This window comes from Anser anser, assembly GCF_964211835.1.
Source record: "Anser anser genome assembly, contig: HAP1_SCAFFOLD_327, whole genome shotgun sequence".
Classification (NCBI taxonomy): Eukaryota; Metazoa; Chordata; class Aves; order Anseriformes; family Anatidae; genus Anser; species Anser anser.
Window position 1 is genome coordinate 48,427 of NW_028153767.1, and position 16,351 is coordinate 64,777.

General features: G+C 35.2%; 1 protein-coding gene across 1 annotated transcript in view; it reads left to right on the top strand.

Moving 5' to 3' along the window:
* The window catches only part of LOC310891514 (adhesion G-protein coupled receptor V1-like), a gene marked incomplete at its 5' end in the record, with an annotated part of 72,717 nt that overhangs the window by 47,362 nt on the left and 9,004 nt on the right, over positions 1 to 16,351 (top strand). The window contains 11 exons of the mRNA XM_083853789.1: positions 443 to 658; positions 1,635 to 1,850; positions 3,049 to 3,293; positions 3,488 to 3,669; positions 4,525 to 5,339; positions 6,765 to 6,974; positions 11,212 to 11,342; positions 11,601 to 11,700; positions 12,694 to 12,873; positions 14,431 to 14,594; positions 15,158 to 15,251. Coding sequence (XP_083709915.1) covers positions 443 to 658; positions 1,635 to 1,850; positions 3,049 to 3,293; positions 3,488 to 3,669; positions 4,525 to 5,339; positions 6,765 to 6,974; positions 11,212 to 11,342; positions 11,601 to 11,700; positions 12,694 to 12,873; positions 14,431 to 14,594; positions 15,158 to 15,251 — 2,553 coding nt within the window. The remainder of the gene's footprint in view (positions 1 to 442; positions 659 to 1,634; positions 1,851 to 3,048; positions 3,294 to 3,487; positions 3,670 to 4,524; positions 5,340 to 6,764; positions 6,975 to 11,211; positions 11,343 to 11,600; positions 11,701 to 12,693; positions 12,874 to 14,430; positions 14,595 to 15,157; positions 15,252 to 16,351) is intronic.

Consider the following 16,351-nt stretch of genomic DNA (forward strand, 5'->3'; position numbering starts at 1 on the left):
TGCCTAATTTCCCTTCCCTCTCCCCCATGACTCTCCCACATTAATCTTGATTTTTAAGGGAAACACTACAAAAAATTCTACTGGGAAACTGAAAGGTTACTTATAGTTCATCATTGCTAGTGTAAAATTCTATTGTCCTATGGACAAATAAGTAAGTAATTTTGCTAGTACCTCACCTCTTCAAAGAACTGGTGTTTTGTATGCTCCACAGCAGGGTAGAATAATAAGTTAGTAAGAATGTGGATTTTCTGACATAATATAATTCAAACATCAAAAATATGCTTGTGCAGTTTGTAGTTATATTTTGTCCAAATCTAAAATGAAAATTTTATTGAAAGCTAGTAGTGGCCATCCACTAAACTCAGGTGTATGTATATGAACAGTATAGCCATATATAGGAGGCATTTCAGGCTTGCTCTAAGAGGTTTTTTTTATATTTCAGTTGTAAATTCTCCTCGTCTTGGATCAGTGGGTGAGACTATAGCTCATGTAATTATCAATGCCAATGATGATGCTTTTGGAACACTTCAGCTTTCAGCTTCAGCTGTGCGAGTTGCTGAAAATTATGTTGGACCAATCATTAACGTGACCAGAACTGGGGGAATTTTTGCAGATGTTTCTGTGAAATTCAAAGCTATGCCAATAACTGCAACAGCTGGTAAGAAATCAAAATAGCAGAAATACACATTCTGTGTTAAACCAGAAAGAGCATACTGTATGCTTCGAGTAACCAAAGCAAGCAAGTGTGTATTGAATGCAGTCTAGTAAAACAAGTAGAAAAAATACCAAAGTGTGAGATACTTACTGAGTGTACTTAGGAGACAGGAATTCAGGTCCTATAGAAGAGACCTTACATCAAATTTAAAAAAACTCAGAGATATCATCACTGAAGAATCTAGCAAGAAAACTAAGGAAAGGAATTGGCTGTTTGTTTCCCTGGTGGCCACTCACTTTCTCAAAAAAATAAAATAAAATAAAAAATCCTGTAGTAGTATATATAGCTAGTACTTAGTCCTTTGTACATATTTCAACCTACCATACATGGCTTATTTGAGTTTCTTGGAGGGAAATTGAGAGCTGGTGACTCCTCTGTGAAACAGACAAATGTTAAGCACAATTCAAGAAGACTTTTACTTTGCAAATGAAAGGTAAAGCTCTCAGGTGATCCCTGAAAAGCTCCACGAGGGAAGGAGTGACCTTATGTCCTTTAGTAAAATCTCCTTTGAAAAAGGTACTTCTGTTTCATTTTATCTCTTGGAAAGCCAGACAACTATCAGAAATCAAATATAGAAATGTCACAGTTGTGTGATCTTCTCAATGGAAGATAATAATGGACCTTTTGTAATTGCTTCTTGGACTGACAGTGTAAACTCTGTTTGGCCAAGATGAGATTTATTTTCATCCATCCAGATATCTAAAAGGCACTAGGAAATAAACAATTGTATTTTCTGGGTATGAAGATAAAGAAAAAAAAAACACAAAAAAACACACCAACATATGAACACAAGGGAATGCAAAAAGAACAGATAAATATTAGTGCTGATAAACATTAGTGATGTTTCATAATGAACCAGAATGCCTTAATATTCTTCTGTGTTTTGATTGTTTTGTTATTTTTTCATGTACAAATCTAGGTGAGGACTACAGTGTAGCCTCATCAGATGTTGTCTTACTAGAAGGAGAAACAAGTAAAGCTGTGCCAATTTATATAATTAATGATATCAATCCTGAAGTTGAGGAGTCCTTTTATGTTCAGCTGCTGAATCAAACGACAGGAGGAGCCTTGCTTGGATCTTTGACGAGGGCAGTCATAACCATTGAGGCTTCTGATGACCCGTTTGGATCCTTTGGTAAATGAGTCTTATTTGCATATTTTCTCTTGTCCAGTAGCAATCTGCTGATTTGTGGGTGAGTTATTACTGGGCAATGGAATAAAAATTTTCAGAATACAAAAAGGGAAGTCTGGATGAACACAGTAAAGGACAAAATAAGATAAACTAAATTAAAACGTGTAAGTAAGGGCAAATGGTGCCCTTATATAGCGAAATTGAAGCATTCAGTCAACTTATATATCAAGATTTTGTGAGACGAAGGTGGATTTTGGAGTCTCCTAATGGGGATGGATTTTAATTTAATTTGTATTTTTTTATCTATTCTAAATGTTGCATTTCTGCAATAGCTTGAAGCTTAAGTTTACATGCCAAAACCTGTTTAGATAGTGCAGTGTCATTGTTTTACAAAATAATCAGGCAAAGCAGGTTTAAATATCTGGGGAAATTGGAAAGTACAAATATGACTTAAATTGCATTCTTGTATGTTCTGGTTGTTAGTTATTGTAGTTTTTCTTCTTTCTATCATTATCAGTAAAATGGATTGTGGACACTTTCCAAAAATAGTTTCATTACACAGGTTTTGAGAAAAAAATGGTAATTTCAAAAATTTAATGACATTTTAGAAATTTATCTTTTCTATTTATTTTTTCTATTTCAGTATTTCTGGTGTATGTTTTCCAGCCATTTTATTTGACTTACTCTTTCTCCCTTTAGTACCCTACTTTATTTCAGTTATTCCATTTTATCAGCAAAATGTAAAGGAAATTGACAAAAGTAAATAATTCCACATGGATAATTCATTAACTTCATTCTTAACAACTAAAGATTTTATACAAGAAAGACTTATATTTGAAACAATTTAGATGGAATATGTTGACACATTTTTTCCATACGTGACATAAAAAATGATAAAAAATTTCCTCACTGGGAAAAATTACCTTCTGACCGTCTTCTAAAAACTTAGATCATGGCTAGCCTTGAACAATGGATACGTTGGAATAAACTCTTGGGTGGGGGCTGAATTTTCATGCCAATTTTATTTGCAGATAAAATGATACTGAAAGTTCAATTTGAAGTTTAAACCTGATTAACATTTTTTTAATTGTGCAAATGAATGCAATCAAGTGAAATAAAATATATAATTCAGTAACTAGGATGGTGTTTTTATTTTAAATATTACTGTTAATGAAATACACCTCTTTGTGCTGCACTTCAGTGTTCCAGATGACCGAATTTACTGTGGAGGAGCCTGAATCTGGATCAGTACCCATAAATCTGCCAGTAATCCGCAATGCTGGGACACTTGGTAACGTTACTGTTGAGTGGGTTGCTACCATTGGTGGACACCCTGCTGATGAGGACTTGCAGGTTGCCTCAGGCAATATTACTTTTGCCCCTGGGGAAGCCTTTCAGATGCTACTATTGGAAATCCTGGCTGATGATGTTCCAGAAATAGAAGAAGTAAGTCAAGCACTTACATCTTCCTTGAAGATGGTATTAATTTTGACTTGTTCTAGAAATATGTATGATGGAAAACAAGAAATGTTCCGGCAGGAAGGTGCTATAATTTCATGTTATACTTTGCTTGTAATTATTGTTAGAAAAACCACAAATTGTCTAGCTGCATTACTTCTTTTTCTTTTCTTCTCTTTGAGATTGTCCGTGTAGAATTAACTCAGGCCTCCAATGGTGGTGCTATTGGGTTAGATGGCGTGGCAAGTATTATAATACCTGCCAATGATAATCCTTATGGCACAGTTTTCTTTCATCAATCCTTATATCGAGTTCAGGAGCCACTAGAAAGAAATTTGCTGGCAAACATAACAGTCAGGCGAAGGTTTGTATAATGTTTGCTTTATTTGTAATTACTATTTATTCTTCACTTTTGTTTTCACTATAATGTCAAATTTCATGCTCCTCTCATAAAAATATGTGCATCAATTCTTTGATCTGCCATCTCAATGTATTTTCATTTCAAACACATTGTTTTTGAAGTAGATGTCTGTGTATTACATAAATTACTTAAACGTAGTATACATTGAATACTTTGTAGTATACATTGTATACTTTGTATACATTTGTATACATTTGTATACATGTAGTATACATTGTATACATTGTATACAGTAGTATACATTGAATACGCTGAGTTTACATTGGCAATGTAAACTCAGCGTACACAGTGTACTATTCATTTTGTCCGTTTAATCATCAAATCATTTAAACCTGCATGGTAGCCTGTTCCTGTGATTTGAACAGGAGGACAAAATGGCCAGCCCTTACAGGATGAAAATAAGAGAAGGAAAACAGGTTTTATGCATGTGATCCTAGAGGAAGGATGATAAGTCTGGGTGTCACCGGCTTTTTCTTCCTTGCAAGTAAGGAGAGCTGCCAAGTCCTGAAGAAGACTAAGTTAACTCCTAGAACCAAATGTTTACAAATATGCATTCTTAACAGACTACTACCTAAGCTATAAATAATCAAACTTGCTATCCACAAAAAAATAAGATAACTCAGTTATTCTGGTACTAGTTTCAAAGGGAATGCATTTTGATGTGTTATTTGGAATTTTTCAGCAATTCAGAAAGGGTCAGTTGATTTTGTTCACTTCTATTATTAACCCAGAAACATGTAGAATATTAGACATCCTTTGTCAACTAACAGAACTTTATTTTATTATAATGTCTTTTAGTGAGGGAAGATTTGGTCAGCTGCAGATTTTCTACAGCACTTCTGAGACTGACGTTGTAGCTCTTGCTGTGGAGCAAGGTCAGGATATCCTGGCCTACTACGAGCCTCCTGTACAAGGAATTCCTGACAAACCATCCAAGACCAGAGTGAATGTGTCAGCAGCAAGTGACCCTGTGTATTCCTGTGCAGCTCAGTGCCTAAAAGAACAAGCATGTTCAGCCTTTACATTTTCCAGTGCCTCAGGGATTCCTCTCTGCCTTTGGCTGACGTCAGATATCAGCCCATTAACTAACAACACTTCAGGGTTCCGGACCTACAAGAAAAACGTTACCAGTGCATTCGCCCTCTTCAGCACACAAGCCATCGCTGGCAGTGATTATGAACCTGTTACAAGACAGTGGGCCATAATGCAGGAAGGGGAAGAGTCTGCAAATCTAACAGTTACCATACTGCCTGACAGCCTGCCAGAACTGGATGAGAGATTCACTATAACCCTTTTGAAAGCAGAACTGATGAACGTCTCAGCCAGCTCAAAAAACCAACCAACCATAGGACAGCCAAATACCTCCACAGTTATCATAATGATGAATGGAGACGCATTTGGAGTGTTTAAGATCTACAGTGTAAGTCCCAATGCAACAGAGAAAGGTCTGTATGTTGAAGTAGAGGAACGTCCTCAGACCAACGTGCAGCTAATGATACACAGAACAGAAGGCAGCCTGGGACAAGTGACAGTGGAATGGCGTGTCATTGGTGGGACTGCTACTCCAAACTTGGATTTTATAGGTGTCGGTGAGACTCTGGTGTTTGCTGAAGGTGAGACAAGCTCTCGTTTTGGCTTCTGTTTTGTAAAACTAAGAAAAAGAAAAAAGAACGTGACAAGTACACGATACTGTGGATGTTTTGACAACTGATATCTTCTTCTTAGGCTAAATTTTCCTGAATGCTAAGGATACACGTGCAAAAGAGTATGGTTGTTCATTAGCATGTAGCATTATCTTGCAGAACACACACAGTGGTAGCAAAGCACAATGAAATATCTAAGCACAATAAATACCTAAGGGTTTTTATTAAAGAAATATTGCAGTATAAATATTGCACTATAAAGATTTCCTTTACCACATAAGTAAGGATTAATAAAGTCGAAGATAGTTGTTACAGCAAGGATAATGGAAATGAGAATCAGGCCTAAGTGGTCTTTTGTTAGCCCTCGGTCACTACAGTACTAATTTTTCATGACATCTCTTTAAATTCTGAGATCATATTGTAACATAACAAAACATATTTAAACGTAACATAACAGAACATATTTAAAAGAATTGCAAACAGGACAAACAAGTCCCTCTCAGACATTACTTAAGTACCATGCAGCATGCTGTATTTTATGCTGTATTTTATTTTTTCAAAGTCTGAGTTAATCGAACTGATATTTTGAAAGCAATTTCCAGGTGCGTAGTAAAGATTCTAGTGTGCTAGCTTGATAAATCATCTGAATAGTAAGGCATGGCTGCTGGCAATGATTGTGAGGCTGACATGTAATTACATTACCAGTTATAAGTTTAGTAAAAACTGATTTTGAAGTATTTTGAAAGACAATCTAGCAGGAAATACATATGTATTCTGTAAATTGATATTCTAATGATCATAAAACACAGCTGGGTTATGCACACGCACTGAACAACAGGATTGTGTTGTAAATTTTAATGGATATATAGCGACTAGAGATTAACGGTGTTTGCTGCTTACATTATTATTCTTTGATAGTCCCAAAGGCAAGGAACTAACAAAATGTCATCCCATTTCAATGCATTCCCTGGCTCAGTAAATGTACTCATATTGAATGTACACCCTTGTGTAAATGGTTCATCGGAGAGCTTAGCACCTGGCAATTTATTTTTTTTTCAAGAATGATATTCCCCTTTTCTAAGTTAAATTTTAAAGTCATAGAATTTGTAATGAAAATAAAGAATTCTAGGCACTCCGAAATAATTCCTATATAATTAATTTCTACATAGTATATTTAATGATGTGATCGTTTTATTGGCTTAATGTGACTGATCAATAGTAATTAGATAAAATTTCATAATGACATTCACTGACTTCCAGAAAGGTAAATAAGTTTGTTTCATGCAATTTTAATATATTTTATGTATTTAATTATTTTCAAAATGAGATGATTGAGTCTTTTTACAAGGTGGTTTCCAAGTGGACACACGGTTGTATACGTTCTTCTCCTTGTAGGTGAAACAAAGATGATGGTCACGCTGCCCATTATAGATGATCCAGAGCCAGAGGATGATGAAAGTATTGAAATCAGCCTGGTCCATACTGAAGGAGGGAGTCGAATTTTGCCCAGTTTTGACACTGTCACAGTGATTATTCTGGCAAGTGACAATGTGGCAGGAATTATAAGCTTCCATACAGCCTCAAGATCTGTTATTGGTTGTGAAGGTGTGTTCTTTGTGTTGACCACGCTCAAATTTTAATGCCAGTTTCCATCTTTGTGCTTTCAGTTGATAATGACTCACAATGATTGTGTTTCACTGTTCAGAGAACACCAGCAAGAAGTGAATATCCACATACCTGACATGTACTTTGAACTCTTGCAAGCATTCATAGAATCACAGAATGCTTAAGGTTGGAAGGGGCCTCTGGAGGTCATCTGGTCCTTTCCCCCTCAAGCAGGGCCACCTAGAGCAGGTTGCTCAGGACCATGTCCAGGCTTTTGAGTATCTCCAAGGAGGGAGACCCCACAATCTCTCTGGGCAACCTGTGCCAGTGCTCCCACACAGCACAAAAGTGCTGTCTGATATTCAGAGGGAACCTCTTGTGCTCCAGTTTGTGCCCGCTGCCTCTTGTCCTGTCCCTGGGCACCACTGACACGAGCCTGGCTCTGTCCTGTTCCACCCTCCCTTCAGGTATTGAAGGACACTGATGAGATCCCCCTGAGCCTCCCCTTCTCCAGGCTGAGCAGTCTCAGCTCTCACAGCCTCTCTTCCCTTCCCTTGATCACCTCGGTGTCCCTCTGTTGGAGTCTTCCCAGTACATTTAGGTCTGTCTTGCACTGGGGAGCCCAGAGCTGGACCCAGTGCTCCAGGTGCAGCCTCACCAGTGCAGAGTAGAGGGGAAGGATAGCTCTCTCAGCCTGCTAGGGATACTTGGCCTAATTCAGCCCAGAATGCCATCAGCCTTCTTAGTAACAAGGCATGTTGCTGGCTCCTGCCCAGTGCAGTGTCCAGCAGGACCCCAAGCCCTTTCTGTCAAGCTGCTCTCCATCAGGGTGCACGCCCTGGTGCCTGGGGCTGCTCCCCGCCAGGGGCAGGACTCTGCCCTTCTCTTTGTTGGCCTGCACGAGGCTCCTGCCAGCCCACTTCATGACTGCCAACATACACACACCTAATAGTCATAAGCAAATCAGATCTATCAGCGACTTACAAAGAATTTAAAATATTCTAGAAAACATTCCTGCAGAAACACTAGGGTAACATCTTCCCTTTGTCTGTCCCATGAACCTGATGTTTTTTTATGGCAGATGATTTGGGAAGTAGCAATTATAAGAGAAAGCAAACATTTGAGAAAGAACAATAATAATTTGGTATGTACTAAACATTTCTACTATTGTTTTAAAGAATACACGGCATGTTTCATCTACAGTTTGATGCAGTTTTGCATAGGATGATAATAGTACTGGTGGTGATTGCTTTAGGTGGCCTTTGATGGAATCTCAGTGTATTGCAGTATCACGTTTCTCTGATGTTTGAACTGATGGGCAGGGAAAGTTCACAAAACAGGAACTTGTCCCCTAATGTGTGCACTACATTTTCTGTTTGAAGAAAAATGGCTTTCTCAACCAAAGGTTTTTTGTTTTGTTTTCCCAACATGAAAGGGCATCATAACCTTTGGTTTTTTATCTAGGTATGGTTTGTGTTAATTCTGTGCCAAGCCAGATGTGATATGATTAGCTAAGAAGAGCTGTTAATGAGCACAAGGAATTAATAAAAACTGTCTCAGTCCCAAAGTCCCTGAATACTTTCAACTGGTTAAATGTTATTCATAGCATGCTACCAAATGCTGGCTGCTTGAAACTGAAGTACTTGGCTATAGTTCTATTATTATATATAGTTATTATTATATTATTTTTCCAGGTTGTGAAAAGAAATAGTTCATTGCCTTCCAGCCAGAAACAAAACAAGTGAACTAAGTGTCTTTGATTAAAAAAAAAAAGAGAGAGAAAAAGGGAGAAATAGAGAAAGAGCAAAAGAGCTAAGGCATTTAGATTATTTTAGTTTGTCAAAATATTTTTTTCATTCGAAAGCAAAATTTACCAGACATAAATCCAAATATCATTACTTTTACAGTTATTGTGTTATTGAAAATTTTCTGTTAAGTGAATACATTTTGTTTTCACAATGTGCATGTTATTTTTTACCTTATTGAGGATAAGTGTAGTATTTTTTATTGGACAGGGGTCTGCGACAGTTGTGTAACTGTATTACAAGAAAATGCACTGCAGTAGCTTAAAGTAATGAGGAAGAGGAGAGCGGCTGATGCTCCCTTCTTCACAGCGATAAATACCCACCTCTTTGTTTCTCTATGTAAGAGATGCATCACTTATTAAGTCACAATGTAGAAATGTAAAAGTATGGATAAGGATTAAATATTAAAAAAAATATTGAATTTAGCCTAATAACACTTTCAATCTTCAGAAATCAATTAGTGTTCATATTAGCATTTCTTCTGGATAGGAATACCAAAAAAATCTTGGTAAAGCTGGTAGGAAACATGGATCAGTAAATAACTACTTGGAATCTGTAATAATGACTTCAAGTTTCTTCTCAGTGTTTGGATTATAGTGGAACAGCTTTCTATATCATAAAGCATTTTTCCCAGTCTTCAATGAAAATTCATTATAACTTATAGAGATATATTGAAATAAGCTTTGCCTTATTTGTGTGTGTGTGTGTTTTCCCAATGGTACTAAACCATTGAAACCACTTTTCTTTTAAATCTTTATTTCTTTGTAATGGATATGCAAAATTCTCAAATAGAACATAGTGGATTGCAGTGCAGTGTTAAACACTGTAATGATTTAGCCTCAGAGGAACCTGTAAATTGGGAGTCTACCATCCAGATATTTGACTGTAGAAGTGGAATCCTTGTGATATCAATAAATTTTGAATTCCTTAATTTTCTTAGAAGCAACATGGACCAACTTAAGCCAAAGATGTCGACATCAATGTCGACATCAATGTTGACATCTCTGAGACTTAACTGAAGTTTGAAATGTTGGGGCTGAATAGCACATTTATGTATTTGAAAATGGGTGTAAACAGTTTTTGTATTACTTCTTTACAATATTAAATTTTATTTAAGTATATTAAGGGCTCTTGAAGTTAAGAATTCCTTTCTCTTTCATTGGTAGCCAATATACATGCATATCTCTGACTCTTCCTTACAAAAAATAAATGTAACTAGAAAATTTTCAGATTTTTCTTGCCAGTTTTAGCTGTACAATGCTGTACAATTCTGTAAGGTAATACAGTAGAATAGCAAGACAGCATCCTAAGTTGCTGCTCTCTAAATTGCATAATCAAAGGGACTAGTTGGGCAGCATAATGTTATTATAACATTATCTTATGTTTTGTTAATTCTTCAATAAGCAAAAGAAATCTCATGTATTGTTTTCAAAAATCTCAGAATTGTAGATTTCTGCATATTTCATGTCTCTGAAAGCCAATGCAGGACAAAATGTGCTGTTGAACTTAAATTCTGTGGACCTGAAAAATGCATATGAAATATGAATGCCATGTACCTACCTATTATAAATAACCATCTGTCCTCTATTGTGAATGTTTTGCAAAATATTGCCTACTGATCTATTCCATGTTGATATAACATGCTAATTTCACATGTCCACATTTAAAATATTTAATGGAAATTTTGTGAAAAACTTGTGAATATAAAACAATTTCCACATTTTACAAAGCCTACTAAGAGGTCTACTCTTTTTAATTAAAGTGCCTTTGGGGTTAAATGTTATAAATGTGCAAAATACCATAGTATTTGCTTCCTTTATATGCACATTGTCCAGCAATACTGATTACCTCTGAGATTATAAGAAATTATTAACATTTTCTGAATGTTTTGTTTTCTAACAGTGACCATATTTGTAAGTTCGAACTCACATAAATGGAACTTACAGATAATTATAAGCATTTTTTTCTGCATGCATTGAATAAAGTCACAAGACAGTGCAAATGTTCAGATAATGTGTATTCTTTCCAGGGAACTGTTGTAGAAAACTACTATTATTGTTGGTACATACAGTAGTTACTGTTTTGTACAGTTTACAGACTTGTATTGCTCTAATGTTTGCGCATGTTTTCATGAACATTCCCTTTCTAAGTTATTCATCTATACCAAGTTCCCTCATATGTTCATAATTATTTCCAAGTGTGAACTAAAAACAGAAAAAAAAAAACTAGAAGAGTTTAAGTTTAGGTTTTTCTTTTCAGCATTAAAAGTGAATGTGGTATATAACTACTGTGAAATTCAAACTGACAAAAATAGCAATATCTTTCAGGAAAAATACTTTAACTGTGTGATGCATGTTTTTGACCTCTCATTTTTATAACCAACATGTAGAAGAGGAGACCCTGAAACACTGCATCTTGTCCTTTATTCCTAGGAGAACAATTACAATTCCACATCGTAAGAACTCCTCCAGGACTGGGAAATGTTACTGTTGAGTGGAAGATAGTAGGACATAATGTAAAACAAAATTTTGCAAACTATTCTGGAATACTTTTTTTTCCTGAGGTAAGTCCATAAACAGTGATGTTGGCTACAGGAAAATAGTGTGATTAGAACTGATCTGAGAAAAAGTGTGCCTTTTCAACAGTCCTTCTTTCTTGGTTTGATTATTTAATTTCTCACTTTTTGACTTACAAACTGGAGGGAGCTTACAATTCTTGATACTTAACTCTTCTTAAAGAAATTGTTCAAAATACTTGTCATTATGATATCACTTGTGTTTTATAAAATAATGGCTAATCAATTTACCCTTAAAACAAATAGGGGACGTTGAATACAACATTGTATGTTGATCTGCTGGATGACCATATTCCTGAAGAAAAAGAAGAATACCAAGTCATCCTATACAACATCAAAACAGAAGGTAATGCAGAACTATAGCCAGCTACATCTTAAAAATACCATTTAATAATATAATATTTTTAATTTTATTATTTCATTTTGGAGGTATAGGACTGAGCAAACTGCAGCTGGTGCAAAGTACGCAAAGTTCATTAACATTTTATTGAAATAGGCTTGGTCCTTATGTATGTATATATAAATCCCACCGTGTCTCCACAAATACACTTAAATGGTTTTCAATCCTGATTTAACTCTGCCTATTTAATTCAATGGTTGTTTCTTCCCTTAATCTTAATGCAAACTGAGTTTACTAATATGTCATGGATAGAGTTGCCATGAAACATGCAGATATTTTTATCTTTTTAAACAATCTTGTCAAGCTGCAGACTTACTGATCTGTCCCTGAATTCAAGGTGGTCAGAATATTTTATTCTTGCCATTAAAATTATAGTGAGAAAAGAAGCCTTAAACTGCATCCGTTCTGAAATACCTTTCTTCAAACTGAAATTAATGTCCAAACACCAAACTAACTTGACATGGATTGTGTTGCTGCGAGGTGCCTTATCAACTTCCGAGAGTCACTGTGGCCCAACGGGATGAGCAAAATTATTCATCAAAGCAATAGTTGGAAAACATATCAGTTTATTGATGTAATGATTGTGAAGTGGAATATAGTTTTAAGCTTTTGGAGGTACTTCCTGGGAAAATGGTTTATTTCCTTTTAAAATATAGGGAAGTTGATATTTGGCACTGGCCTGTTAAGTTTTCTTATTTTTTAATACATTTTTGTGACTTTGTACTTGGTATGCATAAAGTTTCTGTTTCTATTTGTTATAGAATGTAAGTATATATATGTGTGTAGGTCCCACACCATCCACATACTTCAGTGAGCTTTGGTTTCGTGGTATTTGCATGGCTACTGAACGTTATTTAAATGTAATATTAACAATAATGTAAGACAAAAATATTAGTTGCATAACACTTCATTCACTGCAGTCCACTGATTCTCTTGCAGGAGTTTCTTCTACAGGTGCTGCTGTTTTGGATAGTCAAGGATATGAAGCTGTTCTAACAGTAGAAGCTAGTGATGAACCACATGGAATTTTGAATTTTGCTTCCACATCCAGGGTGGTTTTAATCCCAGAAGAAAACAAAACAATTCAGCTTTTTATTAACAGAGAATTTGGATCTCTAGGTCTGTATAACAACTCCAAGAGAAAGGAAGTTTTGTTTTGCTTATCATTAGGCAAATAAAAGCCATGATAATGAAAGTTTGGAAAAATCTTTGTTACAGTTGGTATTTTTTTCAGAACTTCTAAGCTTCTTTCTGCAGACTTGGAAACTAAATATTACTTATTACTAGAGTCATAATCCTCATTAATACAGCAAGGGATCTGAAAGCTGTAACAATCAGGTGGCTATTAAGGTTACCATATTTTTGTCTAATGAGTCTGTCTCAAAGCATTAGTCTCTTCAGAAAAAATAAAAAACATGAGAAAAGTGACATGTACACACATCCCACATATTTTTTCTCTGAATTTCAGGAAGTCAGCACCTTAGGAATGTCACATGGAAAAAGTTGTGTCCAGACCATTGAATTCAATTTATGTCTCCTCTGACAATTTCTGATTCCTCTTTGAATCAATTTATCCATTAACATCCTTTAAACTATATAGTATTCAATTCTACAATACAATAGTGTGCTTCATGAAAAAAAAAAATGAATCTTGTGTTTGTTGCCTGAAAATAGCAACTTATGTTGTGAGAAAACATGTATAATAATTTCCTATTTGCCTTTTTGGACTATATTTACACCTCGGTGATAATCTGGCTGTTTCTTTTGCCATACTTGTTTTGAAATGAAGTAACATTTACAGTGCTTTTCAAGATCTGGAGACACCAGAGAGTTTTAGAGACATTTTAATGACACTATTTTTCCATTTATTTTTTAATACCAGTCCATACTCTAGTGTACTCTTTGAACACTATTCAGTAAACTAATGTTTTAAGATAATTGTTCATAGTAAGTGCAAGATCTCTCACTGAATTAAAATAAGCATCGTTACTTATTTATTAATTAGGACTCTTTTATCTCTTACATTTTATTTCATATAGAGCAGCTTTTAATTTCATCTATCATTTTATTTCAGGTTCATACTCCTTATGTTTGCCACTTGACTTACCCTACCAGATTAGCGAGAGGTGGCTTTATTCTCAAAACTATAATGTATAACTTTTCTGCTTGGTAATATTTATCCATGTGTCCCCTAATTTTGTTCTCTATTGAAGTTTGTCAATCTACCCAGGAAAGTATCTAGATTTATTAATCTGTGTTTCCCAGCACTGTCTTTAGAGCCTTTCTTAGATATCTGTCATTCCCAAAAAGTGTCCTTGTTGCAAAAACTCATATTAATGGTACATGAGATGTCCCAGTTAGTCTTTCAGCAATTTCATATTTATGGTCCACAGAACTTCAAATTTCTGGATGCATTTGGACCCAATGATTTTTGAGTCCTATGCAGACAGACAAGTCAGCAAAGGTCAAATTGAAGGCATATTGATAACGGTAACAAAGGTACACTAGCTCCAATGTACTTTGGATAACTCTTTTAATCCTTCTGTTTTGCAGTTAGTCTTTTTATTTTGTGGATGAGAATTTGATCTCTTGTCTTTATCCATTCCAGTGAACATTATATAAGAACTGAAAAACAATTTTTTTTTCTTTTTTTTTTTCTCCTCACAAATTAAACAGGTACTATCAATGTTACTTATGCCACAGTTACAGGATTGCTCACTGTAAGTAATCAGACAGAAGAGACTGTGGCTGAACCAGGAGCTGATTATGTACCTGCTTCTGGCTCACTGATTTTAGAAGAAGGAGAAACATCAGTTGCCATAAATATTACTATTCTAGAGGTAACCTCTAAACCCTTTAATTCTGTACTTTTCTGTATGATTTCAAAAGGGTAATATTTTGGGAACTAAAGCTTGCAGCCATTATTTGAAGCCCTGTGTTATATTTCACTATCATTTAGAAAGATGGTTTCAATCTTAATATTAAAATCACAAGGGATCAAATAGTCACAGAAAGCAGCTCTACCTCTGTCTAAAGGTAATAAAGTTGTCTCATTAAAACTTTACCAACTATCTAGTAGTATTTAGAACAGTGTGCTTCATGGCTGGCTACAGGCTCATACTTTTTCATTGCTGGAGATACATGCCTCTAAAATCGGTCAGTAATTTATTTGCAAGAATAGTTTAGCGTCACCACAGGATCTTTTTCATGATATATAATGTCTTACTTAATTCTTCCACGATAATCAGTTTCAGACCCAATAAAATTATTTCAGGAAAACAGAAAAATGAATTCTAGTGTCACAGTAATATTAGAGACTTGTTGTGTGATCCTTTTTGGTGACTTCTGTGGAAGTTTCTTAAAGGACAATGAGAAGAGGATGTACTGTATTTGTGTTTTGCAGGATGATATACCAGAGGTGCAAGAATTCTTCTTGGTTAATTTAACTTCAGTGGAACTCATCATGAACCATTCAACGTCATCCCCACCTAAGCTAGGTAAAAACATCTTATAGCAAATTATTTTTACTTTTCCTTTTTAATGGTTTATATTATATTACCTTGGGAGATTACCATTATTCCTCTTACTTACCAACTATGCTGAGATGAGACATGGTTATTTAGAAGAAACATCATAGAATATGAAATAGATTTATTATTACACTTAATCTCTTGCTTTTTAAACTCTGGGAAAATTTAAATTAATTTTCGTAGAGGAGTTAGTAATTATCAGTTGGAAAGGACAATTATTTGAAAAGTTTATTGGTGATTTTTTCATCTGATTTTCATTTACAAACTACAAAATGGAAAAAAAAAGTAAAAAAAAAACTTTATGTGGCTACTCTGCTCACTCTTTTAAAAAAGTCTGTTTTTATTCTTTTATCACTTTTAGGAAACATATTTTATGGTTTTCCTACTCTTGCAATGATCTTTATTATTTGCTTAGTCTGCTTCTCATTTTGCTTCTTCAGAATTCAGTAGAATAGTAGTCATTAGCTTTAAGAACTGTTGGATTATCCTGTGGTACTAAAGACTAGTTATATAATGTCAGACATCTTCTTTGACTCTTTTCCCTTTTCTTTGCATGCTTATAGAAGTGACTGAGTTAATTCGTTACAGATTGAAAGGTAACTTGCAAGACTCATTGCTGATTTGTGAATAGTTGAGTCTAAAATATGAAAGGAGTAGCATATAAGAATGAAAGATTCATCCAAACTAAACAGTGTTGTATAGTCTCACTTTCTCTTTGGCTGTCTCCTTGAACCATGACCATTTAACACTGATGTGACACTGCATTGGGTCAGCTTTACTTACAATGAGAAAATAATAGTTTTAAGTCATAAGGAAAAAATGTGTTCACATAACATGTCAGTGAATTCTTCTGGTAGAAGAAATAGCCTGACTCAAATACGTGTGTCCGCGTGTGTGTCTGTGAGCAAACTCTTACAGATCCTGGGTGAACAGATCTGACTTCAGGGTGACATGAGAAAATGCAGGAGTGAAGCAGAAATGTCTCTGATTGCCATTACTCCCTCAGGATTTGTAAACCTCAGTAACACTTCTGTTGTCTGTGTAGAGCTATTGCTCATCGTCATCTC